Source organism: Mesoplodon bidens, assembly GCF_964165515.1.
Source record: "Mesoplodon bidens genome assembly, chromosome: 3".
Lineage (NCBI taxonomy): Eukaryota > Metazoa > Chordata > Mammalia > Artiodactyla > Ziphiidae > Mesoplodon > Mesoplodon bidens.
Genome location: NC_138178.1, coordinates 77,339,291 through 77,356,051, shown reverse-complemented (window position 1 = coordinate 77,356,051; position 16,761 = coordinate 77,339,291). Strand labels below are relative to the sequence as shown.

General features: G+C 48.4%; 1 protein-coding gene across 4 annotated transcripts; it reads left to right on the top strand.

Moving 5' to 3' along the window:
* Positions 1–2,287: 2,287 nt before the first annotated feature.
* NR2F2 (nuclear receptor subfamily 2 group F member 2) lies at positions 2,288–14,964 on the top strand. Of its 4 annotated transcripts, none has more exons than XM_081228798.1 (3): positions 2,288–2,397; positions 10,237–10,764; positions 13,500–14,964. In XM_081228798.1, the coding sequence occupies exons 1-3, from the start codon at positions 2,355–2,357 to the stop codon at positions 13,772–13,774; spliced, it is 846 nt and encodes a 281-aa protein (XP_081084924.1). In that variant the 5' UTR covers positions 2,288–2,354; the 3' UTR covers positions 13,775–14,964. The 4 variants fall into 4 exon arrangements, with proteins under 4 accessions (XP_081084924.1, XP_081084923.1, XP_081084925.1 ...); XM_081228797.1 differs by lacking the exon at positions 2,288–2,397 and adding an exon at positions 8,073–8,655; XM_081228799.1 differs by lacking the exon at positions 2,288–2,397 and adding an exon at positions 8,644–8,729.
* The last annotated feature ends 1,797 nt before the right edge of the window (positions 14,965–16,761 follow it).

Here is a 16,761-nt window from a genome sequence, read left to right as displayed (position 1 = left end):
GACAGAAAGGACAAGTAAAATCGATTTGAAGCGACCCTCTCTGTCCCTTTCACACCATTCAGAAACTCCATTCCTTCTAAGACAAAGACCAGCGCCTTGGGAATTCTCAGGGAAAAAGAGGACTCCAGTCCCACAAGCCTAGGGCACTTTTTAAAAACCTTCAATATTGCACTTAAAACCTGCTCTCGGTTCTGTGCTCCCCGCATGCGGGTTTCACTGGCACCCCTCCGAAGCTTCAGGCGGCGTGGCTGACAAGCCCCCACTCCTCTGCGGGCTCGGCCTTCTGGCCAGGCCAGACCAGGCTTTTAGGGTTAGTGCAGCCCTCACCTTTGACCCCCAAGATCGAAGTGGCTGCCACACTGCAGAGTGCAAAGCTACAACTCAGGCCAGAGTTAAAACAAAACAGCAAAATATTTCTCTACTCCCAAACCCAGGGAAACCAGTTCTGGTTCGGCCGCCTGAGCCATCTTACCCAATAATACCTCACTCAACTTTTTTTTTCTTCTTCTTCTTTTGCAATGAACTGCCCTAGCCACCTCTAAAGGAGGAAACTTGGGTTGTCAGGGCTGCATCGCTGGGTTGCGGTGAGTTGTCCTCCATTAGGAACCCAAACGCCAGGTTATCCGACAGGCGCCCTGGCTGGGGAAGGCAGTCATCGATCAGACCTGGCAGGAAAGGGAGGAGGGAGAGGAGGAAAGGGGAGGACAAGGGGAGGGGAGGAAAGAGGCTGAGCTGTGATCACCTTCACCTGCCCTGAGCCCGGCCCCCCTGTTCAACTATCCCTCAACCTTCTGCTGGGGTTAAAGGGGGCGGGGGTGAAAGGGAGGGGGGCACCCCCAGTTACACAAGTGGCCTCCTTCTATAAGAGAATGAGTTCATCACCTCCCCAGAGAAGCCTCACCATCCATCCACTCGTATAACTGATGAGACAAACCACAAGGAAAAACTTCTGTAGCCCATATTTATGGTATTAATGAATAGTTAAAAAAAGATTTACACTTCTTATGATCAATATTCTGAGTTATTTCCCTCAAAGTATATAATTACAGTGTCTTCAGAGTTTTCATCATTGTTTGGAGGTGGCAATACCATTTGTAATTTTCATTAGCCAGTAAACATGTAATTAACATTCAGCACTGTGTTTAACTTAATTCCTGTTTAAGACAAGGACAAGAAGCAGCCGAAGAGGGCTAGTTCCATTTGTCAAGTCTGACATACATCTTACCATAACAGTTTCCTAAAATAAAAGCTCCGTGTTTCCCCATTATTCTTCTCTTAAAACAAAACAAAAAAATTCCATTAGTTAAAACTGTATTAAACTGCGAGGGGAAGCATAGTTTATTCTCAATTTTTGCTAGTTACTGTATTCCTCCTTCCTTTATTCATTTTGGGAGGTGGATGAAGGGAGGGGTGAATTAAGCATGCATTATCTGAAGACAGAAAGTGGGGAACCCCTCCCCCCAAAAGAAATAGGTTTCCTCTTCAGGAAAGTTCTAGAAGGGGAACTGGAAAGGGGGGACATGAATCTGCAGGGAAGAGGGAAAAATCACTTGGGGGGGTTGAGTTAAAAGTAGAAAATGAGGATTTCAACGGATTCCTAGGAAAAATGTTGCCCTCCTGTTTCAAGTTCTATCTTTGATCTAGGGTGAGGGGAGCCTGTCTGCCAGTCTGCGAGGCTGCTGCTTTTTTCCCCTCCTCTCCCACCTCTGTTTTTTTCCAACTTGCTTTAGGATTAGCCTCCATCCCTCTCGACCCCAAACAGTGGAATTTGGCTGTGCCTTGGGTCGTCTTTGCTCTGCAATATCGCCTATAGTTGTTGGCGGTTTTCTGCTGAGGCTGAGCCGTTAGCTCCAGCCTCCGACTAAACTCATTAAGTTGGGAGATTTTTTTCAATTGGACGGGTGTTTTTAAAGTCTCGTCTTTCCAGCCCCAAACAAGGTGTAACAACGCACTCTTCCTTCTAAGGAATGAGATGAGAGACAAGGATCACTCCAGACATCTCCTACCTACGGTTTGGGGTTTTTTTTCTTAAAGGCGAGGCTTGCATTCCTCAGCAGCTATGTACAAAGCTCCCTGAAACCTCGTCTCTCTAAAGTTACTGTGCAGGGCTTTCCAAGGCTGAGAGCGCCTAATACATGGGGAAGCACTTCCCTGAGGTGGAAGATCTCTCCCTTCACCTTTCCTCTTTTTCCCTGCAGGCTAGTGCCTACTTTTTATCAGTTTGCACAATCGCTTAGATAAACACCGAGGAGGAGATTCTCTTTAATTATCAAAGACACATCTTTTCAGGGGGCCAACAAAGCATTTATTTCACCCGCCAAACTAAAGGAGAGTTATTCCAGTTTAGAAGGAAGATGCAAGCGGTTTGGGACCTTGAACAAGGCAAATATGGTTTTGGTATGTTTACTTACAGTATTTTTTTCTCTCTCTCTCTCTCCTTTCTCACTTTCCTCCTTGTGCTGTGTGGGGTTGGGGATGACTTGGGGTTTTTCAAAAAATCGGATTGCTAACGTGTATGAAATGCCTAGGACTGTGGTTTAAGGTGTTCGGGGAAGGGGGGACAGTCAATTCAATGCCTTGCCATATTTTATTACATGTGTGCGGTAGGAGAGGTGGTGGGGGGCGGGGAGAAGGGGAAAATACAATTGCGAAGCTGCCAAAATATGATTAAACCGAAGCGTAAAGACTGCGGTGCCTCCCATCTCCTCAAACTCATTTCCTTCGCTAGAGCAAACTAAAAACCAGTCCTATAAGCGTGTTTTTCCAAGCAATAGACGACTCGGTTTTCTAGCAAAGGAGCTGCTAGGCTCGCACTAAGCGTCAGAATTTACTGTTCGATCTGCCTCTGCGCTGTATTTTGCAACCTTGTGCAACTGACATCCAGCCAGGCAGGGAGGGAGAAAAGCTCTGCCCGGCGCCCTCGGCCGCGGCTCGGGGAGGAGAGCGCTCGGTTAAGCTAGGAGAATCGCAACGAGAAGGGTACTCACCATCGGGCGGGGTAGTGGAGCTGGCGTGCGGATTTCAGGCAAACGTTTACCTTTTTGCTGTCTATTACAACCGTGTCGGGCTGACTTAAGCAATTCTGTGCTCTGTCCAGAACGTTCAAGGAACGGCTCTTCATTTTTAAAAAGCCAGCGAGAGAGACGACAGAGACAGAGAAAGAAAAAAGAGAGGAGGGGGTGAGGGGGACGCACATAAACCCAGTTCAGAAAAAAAAAAAAAATCATCACCTCTCCGGCAGTGACTCAGGAAACGCAGAGGTGGCGAGATCGGAGTCCGGTCCAACCAAGCCAGAGCCAGTTAATTTTAAACCCTGAAGAATTATTCAGATTAAAATGTACAGAAGTTTCATTCTGCCATGTCTACGTGAGCTCAAAGTCGTTTCCCTTTAAGAGCTCTTTTCTTTTAAAGTTGCGTTTTAGGCAGCGAGGACTCTTACACTAGGGGGCAGACAGATACTGTACTTGCTCCAATCTTAAGCAATTTTTTCCCTCCCAGCATATGCTCTGATTTAGCACTGTAAATTTTTCAGAGGACCCAACTCTGACAGCCCCTGGTGATTTTCAAAGTACCACAAGCCAGTGGTTAAAAATTGCATTGACTTGGAAGTTCAGAGAGACACAATGGAAGCCCCTTTCTCTATTCATGGAGCTCCAGTGTGGTGGAAGAGAAAAACACACACGGACTAGATTGAGGGGAAGGAGGAATTCAATGAATCCTGGTGGACAGAACTGGTTTCTACTGAGTTCAGAGTTAATCTCGACATTTGCTGGGGTCTGTATTCATATTATGATTTAATTTGTGGAGAATTACAGCCACTTTCTGGAAGAAAATCATATTCCTGGGTGGCTTTTTTTCCCCCTACAGTAAAACAAATGTTTTTTCAACTTTCTCCGGCCAAGTTAAAGCTTGCCATTCTTCTCATTAAAATAAATTTACATCTACAATAAAAGACTGGGCTGGATTTTCTAAAAAAAACCAAAAAAAAAAAAAACAGTAACAACATATTGATATTTATCTTTTAGCCTTAGAGCTGTTTTAATCAAGGAATATGAGCATCTCAGAAGAAGACATTTTAAAATATTTTCTCCTTGTTTTTCTTCTCAGTCTGAAGTCTCCTCTCTTCTTCTATACAATAAATTAACTACAATTGAAATGGTCTTTTTTATTTGTTTTTTGTTTTTGGCTTTTTAATAGCACCCCCATAACTGAATGAGTCCTAAAATACAGAGTAAAACACCTCTGACTTATTGGCAGCCCTGTGGTTGTATGCCTAGCAGGATCCAGAGCTGTAGGAGATGGTTGGGAAATCCTTCATTTTAAATCTGAAGCCATCAGAGCGTACTTCAAATACCAAAAATCTCAAAGTGTCCTGGAGAAGCTCTTCTTCCTCAAAAATTTCCTACTGCATGTTTGTAAAAGGTGATCTTGCCATGGAAGTATCTGCACCCAAGAGGCGAGTTTAGGATTTCCTTATAATCAATTATTCTTATCTTCTATTAAATTGAGATGGGGATGCCCATTAGATTTTCTGTCTCAACCCCAGCCCTACCACACCTCTGCTGAGTTTGCCCCTAATCTACTGACATTTGTAGTATTAGGAAATTCCTCACATCATAGAGGTTGAAAAGAAAAAGAGTAAAAAAAAAAAAAAAAAAAAAGCACAGCCTTCTCCGAAATGATTTCTTTTCCATATTTCTTGTCCTCTTTAGGAGAAAGTTATATTGTGTCTCTAATCAACCTGAAAATTTCTGCCTGGCTTTGCTCTATGGCAATCTCATTACACACCAGTTTTATGATAGCTCAGTGTCCACTATAGTTCTTTTTTTTTTTTAACAACTTCCAAATAATCCCAGCACCTGCAGCTTTAGTGAAATATGTGATGTCAGCGGAGGAAGGGTGAGGGCTAAGGAGGTTTCAAGAATGAAGCATAAGGAGAATCTTTCCTTCCCTATAAACTAGTGCTTATCTGCCTACATCTTCATTTAGTTCCTACCTCGTATTCTCCCCATGTGTGTAAAGGGTATTGAGTGCAAAGTACAATCTACACGTCAGTTATATGTATGGTTTTTTTTTAATCACTCCGATTTTTTAAACTATCAAGGATGCTTTCCTATGGTCATTAATTTACTCTTTATGTGTGTTCATGTTTCCTGAAGCTCAACGTGTTTTGTGTAAAATATCTTAATTGTTCATAAACCTGGTTGGATTACCAGTCCACAGTTTTTTCTTGGTGCAAAGAGTGTATGATGGAGTCACAGTTTTGTTCTATAAATTTTGAATAATCATAATCCACTAACTGGTCAAAATCCAACAGACAGGTTACTGATCTGGAATACAGTGTGTTCTGGGGGGCAATTCTAGATGTTTGATGTTTAAAACCAAAAGCCCTGGAATTCAGAGACATAACTGGCTTGATGATTTTAGCACATTGAGCAGAATGGCACAGGAGATGAAGTTGTTCTCATTGCAGTGAATCTCTTGAGGAAGAATATGGCTTGTGCGTGATTCCTGTGAGTTGTACTTGTTATTATTCCCAATTTGGGGCAGAATCTCTGGGTGTGTTTTAATGACTGTATGAATGCTTAAAAGGAACTTGAGGAACAATGAAGTCGTACTCAACTGTTCTATTACCTAGAAGCAGAGTCGCTGAAGCCTTTGTCTGTGTACATTGACAAATGCGCATCTGATATATGTGCGCTTACATGTGTGTACAGAGGGTATGCACAGGGGACGCTGGGAGGCTGCCTCCGCTTGTCCATCAGCGGGCAGAAAGGTCTTTTCACCTCTCACCACGACTGGGTGTGTGGCAGGACGTGGGCTTGGGAGTTAGCTGAAACTAACAAGAAAGGATAAAGTTGAAGAAAATTGATTTTAATTGCATCATGACAATGAGATGAAGTCTATTTCTGCTTCTCAGCATCCGAGATGCTTTATTTGAGCAGTTAAAATGTCAGGCCACATTCCTGTGAAATGTTTACCCTACAAAGAAAACACAGCCACTGAACGGCTCCTTTTCTCTAAAAAATCGAAAGAGAAAGAAAGAAAGAAAGAAAGAAAGAAAGAAAGAAAGAAAGAAAGAAAGAAAGAAAGAAAGAAAGAAAGAAAGAAAAAGGAAGAAAGGAAGGATGGAAGAAAAAAAATAAATAGCCACCAAATCAAGCAAGTGATCAGAGTAGACTAAGGGAAGGGTCTACCATCACCCGGATTTGACCAAATGTTTCGTTTGGAAAATGCGTGCAAGCTCCGCTCGAGGCACCCTCCCATCCTCACCCACTACCCCTCTGCAAAGAAACCGGGGAACTTTTCTCTTTCTCTGGTAGTGTGGGCATAAAGATGCGCTGGTAGTCCCGGGTGGTGCGCGAACGACGGATTTGGTGGCATCGCCAAGTTGCGAGAGTCGAAGTCCTCGATTCCATCCAAAGCCTCTCGCGGAGCCTTTAAGAGGCGTTGTGTGTGCGCGCCGCGGTCTTCTCCCCTCTGGGGCGGAAACCTCGGGTGCGGGGTGCGGAGAGAGCCGTGGCCGCGCGCCCGGGGCCAGTGTGGGCCCATCCCCCACTTGGCAGTGGCAGCGGCACAGCCGCCCCCTCCCCGCCCCCCTCGCCCCCCTCGCCCCCCGCGCCCGGGCCGCGACACCGCTCGCGCTAGGACCAGGCTGAGCCCGCAGCCGCCATGGCGGGGCCGCCGCGCTCCGGCCAATGACGGCGAGGGGGCGGTGCGCGCGCGCCTGGCCAGGCCAACCCCGGCTGCTGCCTTATAAGGCGCGCCGTCGCCATGGCAACGTGCGCTAAGTTGCAGCAGTCGTGTCAAAGTTCACTATATAGAGAGCTCAGTGAGCTGATCGCGGAGAAGCCACTTCTGCCAGCCCCGGCGCCTATAAATCGCATTCCCTCCCGCGCCCCCCTTTTTAGCATATTTGATCACTTTGATTCTCTGTTCTTTTCTCTCCGCGGTGTGTGTGTGCGTGCGCGCGTGTGTTTTCTTCTCCTCCTCCTCCTCTCCCCGAGTTGTCTTCTTTCTCCGGGTGCCGTGCTGCCTTTTTTCCCCTCTTTCATTCTTTCTCTCCGTCTTTTCCTCCCCCCTCTGCGCACGAAGGATGTGCTTCTAGGTGGTGATCTGCCCTCCTCTCTCTCTTTTATCATTTCTCCCCCGCCGCCGGCGAGTTGACTCTTTCCCTATGTGTGTGAGGCGGCGGCGGCGGCAGCAGCAGCAGCAGCGGCTCCGGCGGCGGCAGCAGCGGCAGCAGCGGCTTCAGCGGCGGCGGCGGCGCTAGACGCGGCGGCTCCGGGCCCGACCCGGCGGCTTCGGCGGCGGCGGCGGCGGCTCCAGCGGCGGCGGCGGCCCAGGCGGCCCGCAGGGAGCGGCGAGCGGCCTCTATCCGGCGAAAGCGGGCGGCGGCGGCCGGAGCAAGCGAGGCGCGCGCCGGGCGCCTGTGGCAGGCGGCGGCGGCGGCCCAGCGCCAGGACGACGCCGCGCAGCGCCCGACGCGGACCACTTTCATGCTGATTCCCCCGGACCCGGGCAGCGCTCCGGCCACTCCGCGGGCCGCCGGCCTCCGCCCCGGCCTGCCTGGCTCTCTGGGTGCGCCCGAGACCGGCGCCTCTGCTCTCCTAGTCCTCCTGATTTCGATGGCTTTCCTGAATGGCTGACTGTGGGCTGCCCTGGACTTGGCCCCCGGACAGTCGCCTCTCCTCCTCCTCCTCCTCTTCCTCCTCCTCCTCCAACTCCTCGGCTGCACACCAGCTCTGAGAGCGAGAGAGTGAACGAGAGAGGGAGGGAGAGAGTGAGAGCGAGGGAGATCTTTGGAGAGATTTTTTTTTTTTTTTTTTTGCCTCCTACTTCTGTCTTGAAGCCAGACAATCGACTTGCAGCTCTCCCTCCCCTCCCTCTCTCTCCACGTTCCGCTCCCACTTGCTCTCCCCCGGCCCCATCCCCTCCCCTCCCGGCGGAAAGCCCCCCGAAAGCAACAAAGCTGAGCCGAGAGAAACAAACAAAACAAACACACCGGGCCAGACAAGCAATCGACAAAACTTTGCAAAGCAGAAACAAAAAAGGAAAAACTAACCAACCTCAACCAACCAGACCCCGAGCCACCCGGGGCGCCCTCTCGCACCCTTGCACACACAAAAGGCGGCGCGCCGGAGCCCGAGACCCGGGAGCCGCCGCCGCCAGCAGCCAGGGGAGCAGGAAGTCCGGACGCGGCCCCCATAGATATGGCAATGGTAGTCAGCACGTGGCGCGACCCCCAGGACGAGGTGCCCGGCTCTCAGGGCAGCCAGGCCTCGCAGGCGCCGCCCGTGCCCGGCCCGCCGCCCGGCGCCCCGCACACGCCACAGACGCCTGGCCAAGGGGGCCCGGCCAGCACGCCGGCCCAGACGGCGGCCGGCGGCCAGGGCGGCCCTGGCGGTCCGGCCGGCGACAAGCAGCAGCAGCAGCAGCACATCGAGTGCGTGGTGTGCGGGGACAAGTCGAGCGGCAAGCACTACGGCCAGTTCACGTGCGAGGGCTGCAAGAGCTTCTTCAAGCGCAGCGTGCGGAGGAACCTGAGCTACACGTGCCGCGCCAACCGGAACTGTCCCATCGACCAGCACCACCGCAACCAGTGCCAGTACTGCCGCCTCAAAAAGTGCCTCAAAGTGGGCATGAGACGGGAAGGTATCGGCCTCTCATTTCTACCCCCCTCGCCTGGGGTCCCGGGGCCCTGGGTGCGTTTGGCTAGCCTGCTCTGGGTAAGGACACGGAAGCCCCAAGCTCTTCTCTTCGTATTGCAGCTGAAAGGGGTTTTATACTAGAAGCAAGTTCTGCATTGGAACCCAGATCCCCAAATCCGCATGCTTTGGCCGACTGATTTCCTCTTCTACTCTCTCTTCGGGCTCTTTTAATTTTCTTTGCATTGACTGCCAGTTCATTCGAGTTCGCCTTTCTGCAAGTGATGGGGTGTTGTTTGTTGTTGTTGTTGTTGTTTTAAAGCCTGGTTTACTTCTCTCTCTTTCCTCTCAGTTTTTTTCTCTCTCCTAGTTTTTCCTGCATGTTCAACACATGTCCCTCCTCCCCACCCCTCTCCCCAGCCCCCACCCACTCAAAAAAAAAAAACAAAGAAAAAGAACCCCCAACAACCTGAGATTGTACTTTTGTACAGGAGGTTCAAATTACAAATGGCAATTTTACGCACTTCGCCGTATTAACGCTGCCGCCCGGGCAGCACTCATGTGACCCTCCGTGGATTAACATTCGGCTGGAAAAAAAAAAAAAAAACCTTCTGTTTTCTTTTTTCCTTTCACTTTTGAAAGGAGGAGAGCGCGATAGGGAGTAGGGGAAGGGTGGGCGAGGGGCCCTGGGCGGCTGCTTTCGCTCTGCGCGAGTTGGGTCTTTGTGATATGAAATTCGCCGAGCGCCGCAAGCCATGCTCGGCCAATGGCGCGCTCGGCGCCGGGCGCGGGCTCCGGGTTGGGGCGAGCGAACGCCGCGGCTTCTTTGTGTTTCTGCGAGAGCGACTCTCCCCGTCCGGCGTCAGATAACAGCTCTTGCCCGAGCCTGGCCGGCTTTCCCCGGCCCTCCCCGGGCTGCGCCGGCCGCCCGCTCCCCGCCTCTCCCCGGCTTCCTCTCGCCTCGGCCGGCCTGTCTCTCCGCCCTCTCCCTCCGTCTCTCTTCCTCCGAGCACACCGATTAGGCTGCCGCCAGACCTCGGCTCTCAGCTTGTCTGTCACCGGGGGTGGCCCGCGGGACTGGGGTTGCGGCGTTGGGGGAAAGCGGTTCCGGGGTGGCCACAGGCCGTCCGGGGTGCAGCTTGGTGTCTTTTGCAAAAGCGTCTCACCCTCCCCCCAGCCTCGCCCCTCCCGCTCCCTCTCCTCCAATCAATAAAAAATATCAGCCGTTTAGCAGTAAGGAAGAAAGATGCCCCCAGAATGCTCCATCCCTCCCATCGTGCCGGGGAGCGCGAGGCAAAGCGGCCAATTCTGGGTCCTCGGCCGCCCAGCCCGGAGTGGGCCTCCGAGGCCAGTGTGCCGCCCTGGCCGCCAGAGCTTGCCTGGGTGGTGATTTGAGAGGAGTGCAGCCGGGCTCCCGGCGACTCCCAGGTCTGTGGCCCTAGCGCGCTGGTGAGAGGGGCAGGCCTGCCTGTTCCTGCGCCCCGCGGGGTCTGGGTCAGGTGGGGGTCGGGCTGGGGCAGACCCTGCCGGGGGAGCAGGGGAACGAAGCTGGTCATTAACTGCGGAGTGTCTCCTTTCCTCCCTGCAGCGGTGCAGAGGGGCAGGATGCCGCCCACCCAGCCGACCCACGGGCAGTTTGCGCTGACCAACGGGGACCCCCTCAACTGCCACTCGTACCTGTCCGGATATATTTCTCTGCTGCTGCGCGCCGAACCCTACCCAACGTCGCGCTTCGGCAGCCAGTGCATGCAGCCCAACAACATCATGGGCATCGAGAACATTTGCGAACTGGCCGCGCGGATGCTCTTCAGCGCCGTCGAGTGGGCCCGGAACATCCCCTTCTTCCCTGACCTGCAAATCACCGACCAGGTGGCCCTGCTTCGCCTCACCTGGAGCGAGCTGTTCGTGCTGAACGCGGCACAGTGCTCCATGCCCCTCCACGTCGCCCCGCTACTGGCCGCCGCTGGCCTACACGCCTCGCCCATGTCCGCCGACCGGGTGGTCGCCTTTATGGACCACATACGGATCTTCCAAGAGCAAGTGGAGAAGCTCAAAGCGCTGCACGTCGACTCCGCTGAGTACAGCTGCCTCAAGGCCATAGTCCTGTTCACCTCAGGTAGGAAGGAGCCCTGCCCTCTCATGCCCAAGCGCTCCTAGCTCAGAGTTAGGGTCTAAACTCTTCGGAGCCCCCAGAACTAGCCCAGCCTCCTCCTTAAAAAGCCAAACTGTCTGTGCAACTTGGAATGGGAACTTTGCATAGCTGTTGGGGCCCCACCAGGCTTGTCCTGGGGAGAGGGGAGAGGAGAGGAAGGCTGGGTTGCAAGAAGGATGCTTCAGACACAGACTCTCAAAATAGGCCATGGGGAAGCCTCTCAGGCCTGTTCCCCTCCCACCAGACTAGGATGCATGCTTCTGTTCCTTCTCTTAGCTCAGGCCCTCTGGGCCAGATGAGCCTGTGGAATCTCCTCTACCCCATGGCTTTCTCTGTCACCCTGGCTGAGCCTCTAGAAGATGCCTCTAGGCACTGGAGCAGTCCTGGTATCATCCCTGCAGGGGAAAGTTTGCCCCTGCAGGGGAAAAGTTTGCCTGCTAATTCAGTAGGAGTTGGAGCTCCAGGCCCATCCAACCTGAGGGCAGCAATTTTCAAAATCATATTTTTATTAAAACAATGCAGACTGCCAGGAGAGGGGAAAGAGCTGTCAGAAAGGGGCAAGAGGAAGAAAGGGGCCATCATAACTCTTCAGAATGCCTGTAGGGGGTTGAAGACTCTGGCCTCTCGCTTCCCCTGCCCAGGCAAACAATTAAGGCAATTTTCAAACAACCCAAAGTGTATGCCAACTTGGGCTGGGTATGAGTATTGCTGGAGATATAAAACCATCATTGACTGCATTATGAAATCTAATTAGTTTGCAGGTAGTTTAACCTGTGTGAGTAATAGACCTAATATTAATTAACTCTTGAGGCCAAACGATTGTTGAAGGTGTCTGGCTTACCACTTTGGGCTACACCTGAGCCTTTTGGCTGCCTCCAGGCTGAGTTCAGCAGAGCCCAGGTGGGTGGAAATCACCCCTTCCACATTCCTGTTCTAAGTTGTCAGCTGATCCCTTTGTCACGGCTGAGAGGGGAAGGGGTTCCCAGTTCAGGATAACAAACATCTGGACTTGGGTAGGGCTTGGAACCTAGTCACCCACTCCAGGTTTTGCAGGTTGTAATCAGGACACGAGGAGAGCTGTGGAATTCCTGTGCAGACAAAAAGATCCACAGTCTCTTCCTTACTGTTCCAAGGAATTCTGGGGGCCCAAGTCATTAGCTGAATCTATTGCAGGTTCTGAATCCTTAACCCACTGTCTTTTACATATTACTGCTCTTCACATAAAATCCACCGCCTCCACTGCCACCCCAAATTCTGCCTTTGAAAGTCCTTAGGTAATCAATTAAAGGACAGTGTCTGGGCAAGGAAGAGCTGTATGCAGAGGCTTGGATCTGGATTATTTTTCTCGGGGGACCTGTCATAACTAGAACATTCACCTGATGCAGAGGTATAGGCAGGATCTTCCCCTAGCCTATAGCCACCTTCACCCCTTCCCAAAATCCTAACCCAGCCCAAGTTCCCAGACCATCTGGGTGGTGGTTCATTTCTTGATATCCTTGTTAGCTCTTCGACTTACCCTTGGTCTTCCAAGGAAAGAAATGCCTGATACTGTCGTAACAGTTTAATTTATTACTATTTGCAAAATGTAGAGGCCTGTGTGGAGAATGCAAATCACCTCACAAAGAGATAAAGGTTCCTGTTATCTGATTCTGAGGCAGTCCGCTGTAAGAAGGAGTCCTATGCAAACAGATCTTTTAATTCCTGATCACAGACACCAATGCATTCTGTATACATGCAAAGTCCTAGATCCACACATGAGGAGATTGTGTGTTCTGTTTCTTGGGGTGGACGTGGTGGCAGCTCTTTTTGAATATCTGCTCTAAGAATTCACAGTATGCATGTGTTAGCCCTCGTCTTGCCTGGGGAGCCCCCAAAGGTCAGGTCACAACCTGCACCGCCTTCACTGAGAAGCCTCTCATTTCAAAGGCACTTATTGTATTTTCACGTATCCGAAAAAGAAAAGTGTTTTCCTGAAGATAACGGGGAGGGGTCTCTTCTTGGAGGGACCTGGGTTTAAAAAAAAAAAAAATAAGGGGCGGGTGGTAGGAGAAAAAGGGAGAGAGAAGAAAAGGAGGGAAAAGAAACAGCTCAAATGAACAGAGAGATCACAGTTTGCATGGCTGCCCTTCAATAGGCTAAACTGACAAGATCAGTTTTAAAGGGCCACTTAAATCAGTTTCAAAGACTGGAGAAAAATGAGTCGCCCTCTTTGGGGAGAATCTGAGGCTGGGTCGTGGGCGCCATTACCCGGGGTTGGGCCAGGTTGTTGCCCCCCCCCCCCGCAACTATATAATTATAAGCCAAACTATTCTTTACAGAGGAGGAGGGGGCGGAGCATTGGCAGTTTTGGTTTCATCTGTTTGTCTGTCTGTTTACAGACCTGGGCCAGATTTACCCAATGCACTTTGCTTAGGCCTCCCAGTGACCAAGCCTGAGGACTCGGACAGGGAAAGCCTGCAACGCATTGAGCTGTGTTTTATTTTTAAGCAAATACCCCAGGACCATCTCTTGCGGTCCCCGCCCCCCCAAACCCCCCACCCCACCCCAGTTTTCAGTATGTAGGCATTTGCTCCAACTCCGGTTGGGGCAGTTTGACAGAGCACTGTACACACACCTCATGTGACCCATTTCAGACCTCTTAATCTGATGACTGAATTCTTCGTCTTCTTCTTTTTTTTTTTTTTTAAACTTTCTTCCAGATGCCTGTGGTCTCTCTGATGTAGCCCATGTGGAAAGCTTGCAGGAAAAGTCCCAGTGTGCTTTGGAAGAATACGTTAGGAGCCAGTACCCCAACCAACCAACGCGATTCGGAAAGCTTTTGCTTCGCCTCCCTTCCCTCCGCACGGTCTCCTCCTCAGTCATAGAGCAATTGTTTTTCGTCCGTTTGGTAGGTAAAACCCCCATCGAAACCCTCATCCGGGATATGTTACTGTCCGGCAGCAGTTTTAACTGGCCGTATATGGCAATTCAATAAATAAATAAATCAAGATAAGAAGGGGGAGTGAAACAGAGAGAAAGAAAAGGCAAAAGACTGGTTTGTTTGCTTAAATTCCTTCTATTAAGAAAGGATATAAAAGGATGTTACAAGTTTGCTAAAAGAAGAGAGGGGAAGAATTTAATGGACTGTGAATTTCCAAAAAAAAAGACTGTTAAATGAACTTTTACAGAATGCATTAAAAAAAACTCCTGTGTTGGTCAGAACAACTTGCTACTTATCATTTTTGTATAAAAAGGAAATTAGTCTTTTTCTTTTTTTGGTAAATTTTGGAAAAATATTGCTAAAAGTGCATTTAAGGAGATTGGGAGAAAATTAGCAGAATGGAGAAAGTAAGTCTTTTTTTTTCCAAATTATTAATTGTCCTGTGTCTATGTACCTCTAGCTGTTCTTTTTTGTACTTTTCTGGTTCCAAACCAGTTTATTCTGTGGTTCTATAATAAGTTTTGATATAATCTTGGCTTCTTAAAAACTGTGTATCCTTAAAATATATGTTCTGCAAGAATTAAAACTCAGTCCATGAAAATATCATAGGAAGACATAAAACTTTAAAAGGCAACTCAAGGATGATGGAAACGCACTTACAAGTGGTGACCAAAAATTTTAGGTGAAGTTGAGCGCTCTAATTTGAGAACTGGAGGAACCACATACAACACTTAACTTCCCCTACCCTGCCCACCCCCCCAAAAAAGATACCATGACAAACCTAGCTTTTTAAAAATATTTTAAGAAAGAGAATGAACTGTGGAATTTATTGGCAGCCAAGGAATGTGTCCAAGACACATGCTGAGGTTTTGAATAAAAAGTGAACTTTTGTAATTTGAATTGGGTCCCGCTTACTTCTTGAATTGTTATGAAAATCCTATATCTGTTTGTATATTTGCAAACCCTTTGTATTATAATTGTTGATATTTTCCCTTTTTAAAAAATACCATTGAAATCAGCATGACAAAATAACACTGTTGGCACTTATAGGTAACGTGATTGATTCAGTATCTTAGAGTTTACAGTTTGTGTTTTAAAAAAACTGAAGGTTTTTTTTTTAAGTGCAACATTTCTGTATACTGTAAAAGTTATAATAACTGAACTGTTTGGTCGAGTCTTTGTGTGTTATATTCCAAGGAAAATTGAAAGTATTCAGAAATTAAAATATTATTTGATATCTGAAACCTGTTTGGCTGTCCCCACTCACTGTCTTTCCTTCGAAAAGCCCCTGTGAGCTCTCACTGAGCTGGGCCGGGGGCTCTATTTGTTTACTCCCCTCAGCCAGTTTGTTCAAAGGTAGACTAGTGTATTTGCCTGTTTAATTTGGGTGTGTGTGGGGGGGGAGCTGAAGTTAATGGTTTATCTATGGTTTAGGAAGTGCCATACCGATATAGTAAACCACCCCCATTCACCTAATCCTTCTTTTAATTAAAAATGGATTTTCCAGGAAAAAAAAGGCCCTTATATTTGTCACACTTAAGTGCCTGCTTAGGGAAGGTATTGTGAGAAGTATTAGAAATCTTGAGATCAGTATCTATTTTATGATCAGGAAAAAATACTGTTTTGTACATTTCTGACAGTTACGCAGAAGACATTCAAGCAAGCTATCACAGCCTTGTAAATAGAAGGCAGTTGTTTGCAATGAGTTTTTCCTTAAGTAGGTGTGATTTTTAAAAATATTCTGTGGTTCTCATCTAGTGTGGTTGTTGAGAGGATTTCAAATTCAGTGATATAGCTTAGAGCGGCTGAAGGGTTTATTTTTAATGTATATATGATAACTTGCAGTTGGCCTTCCTCCCCTCTCCCCCCGTACCGTTCATTCTGTGAGAGCATGACCACAGGTCAAGGGAATCTTTTCCATTGGAGTTCTGTACATAAAAACACGTCGACATTTTGACATTTCAGATTGTGTAGATGCAGTCTGTACTGCTCTTGGGATCCTTTGTCCTTAAAAGCCAAATTAAGAAAAGGAAGAGAAAGAAAGAAAAAGAGAAAGAAGGAAACTTTACAGGGTGTGCGGATTTGGAAGTATCTTGTTTTGGAGTCTTTTCCTCTTTCTCTTTTCCTGGTTCAGAGGAAGCTCGGTGTGTGGGAGCTTTTGCAATTTTTGTTCCTATTGAGGCTTTGCAGCAGCCCCACCACTATCCCGTGCCGTGGTTTGATTTTAAAAGGGGGTGGTGGGTAAGGGGATGTGAAAGAAAAGGGATCATTTTGTAAAGTGTATTAAACTTTGACACTCAGTTCCAGTCAATACATGTAGACCAGAAAAATCTGTCTGATTTGTGCATTTGAGCGGAGCTCTCCATCTGACCCTCAGCTTCTTTCTGTAGATATATACATACATAAATATAAGTATGTTCTTATGGCAGAACATCGCTGACCTCTAGATCGAGGTTTTGTAGGTTGTTTTTTTTCTCCTCTTGCAAGTGCTATCCATGTGAGTGTGTGAAGTTTCTCTAACAAGTAAAACACAGGCCCTTTTCCTTGTTTGTTTTGTGTTAGTTTATTGTAAACAGCCATTTGTTGTAAATTATTATTGGCATTAAATTATAATTTATGATTTTCAAAGCAAAAGACAGTCCCTGTTTTATTATGCTTTAAGCATGTGTTCTAGACGTTGGAAATCTCTCTCTCACTCTCTCTAAGTTTCAGCAGTGAGCTTGGGGTCTGCGAGGCAGAAAAACAGGACCCAAAATTTTTCAAACGGTTAAAACAAAACCCCTTGTATATGTTTAGAGTGGCCGGAGGAGGATCTGTTTAGAGTCTTGAGTTTGGTTTAAGTTTATTGCATTTAAAGAAAGTTTTTCTTTTCACGCTGAGTTAGAACAAAAGATCTTTGCTGCGACTGAATTGGACAAAAGACGAGGGCTGGGACCCAGCGAGTGCGTTCTGTGTGAAATTGACGAGATCTTTAAAAAAGCTGCTAAACATGGCGACTCTTTCCCTTTAAGTGTCTCTTTTTCCTTGCTGTTTTTTTTTTT

What these genes read in the sequence shown, in the direction of transcription:
- NR2F2 (XM_081228797.1), top strand. Translation starts at nt 8,214, where the DNA reads ATGGCAATGGTAGTCAGCACGTGGCGCGACCCCCAGGACGAGGTGCCC. An exon ending in AGTGGGCATGAGACGGGAAG is followed by an intron (nt 8,656 to 10,236) that starts GTATCGGCCTCT and finishes TCCTCCCTGCAG; the next exon opens with CGGTGCAGAGGGGCAGGATG. An exon ending in CATAGTCCTGTTCACCTCAG is followed by an intron (nt 10,765 to 13,499) that starts GTAGGAAGGAGC and finishes ACTTTCTTCCAG; the next exon opens with ATGCCTGTGGTCTCTCTGAT.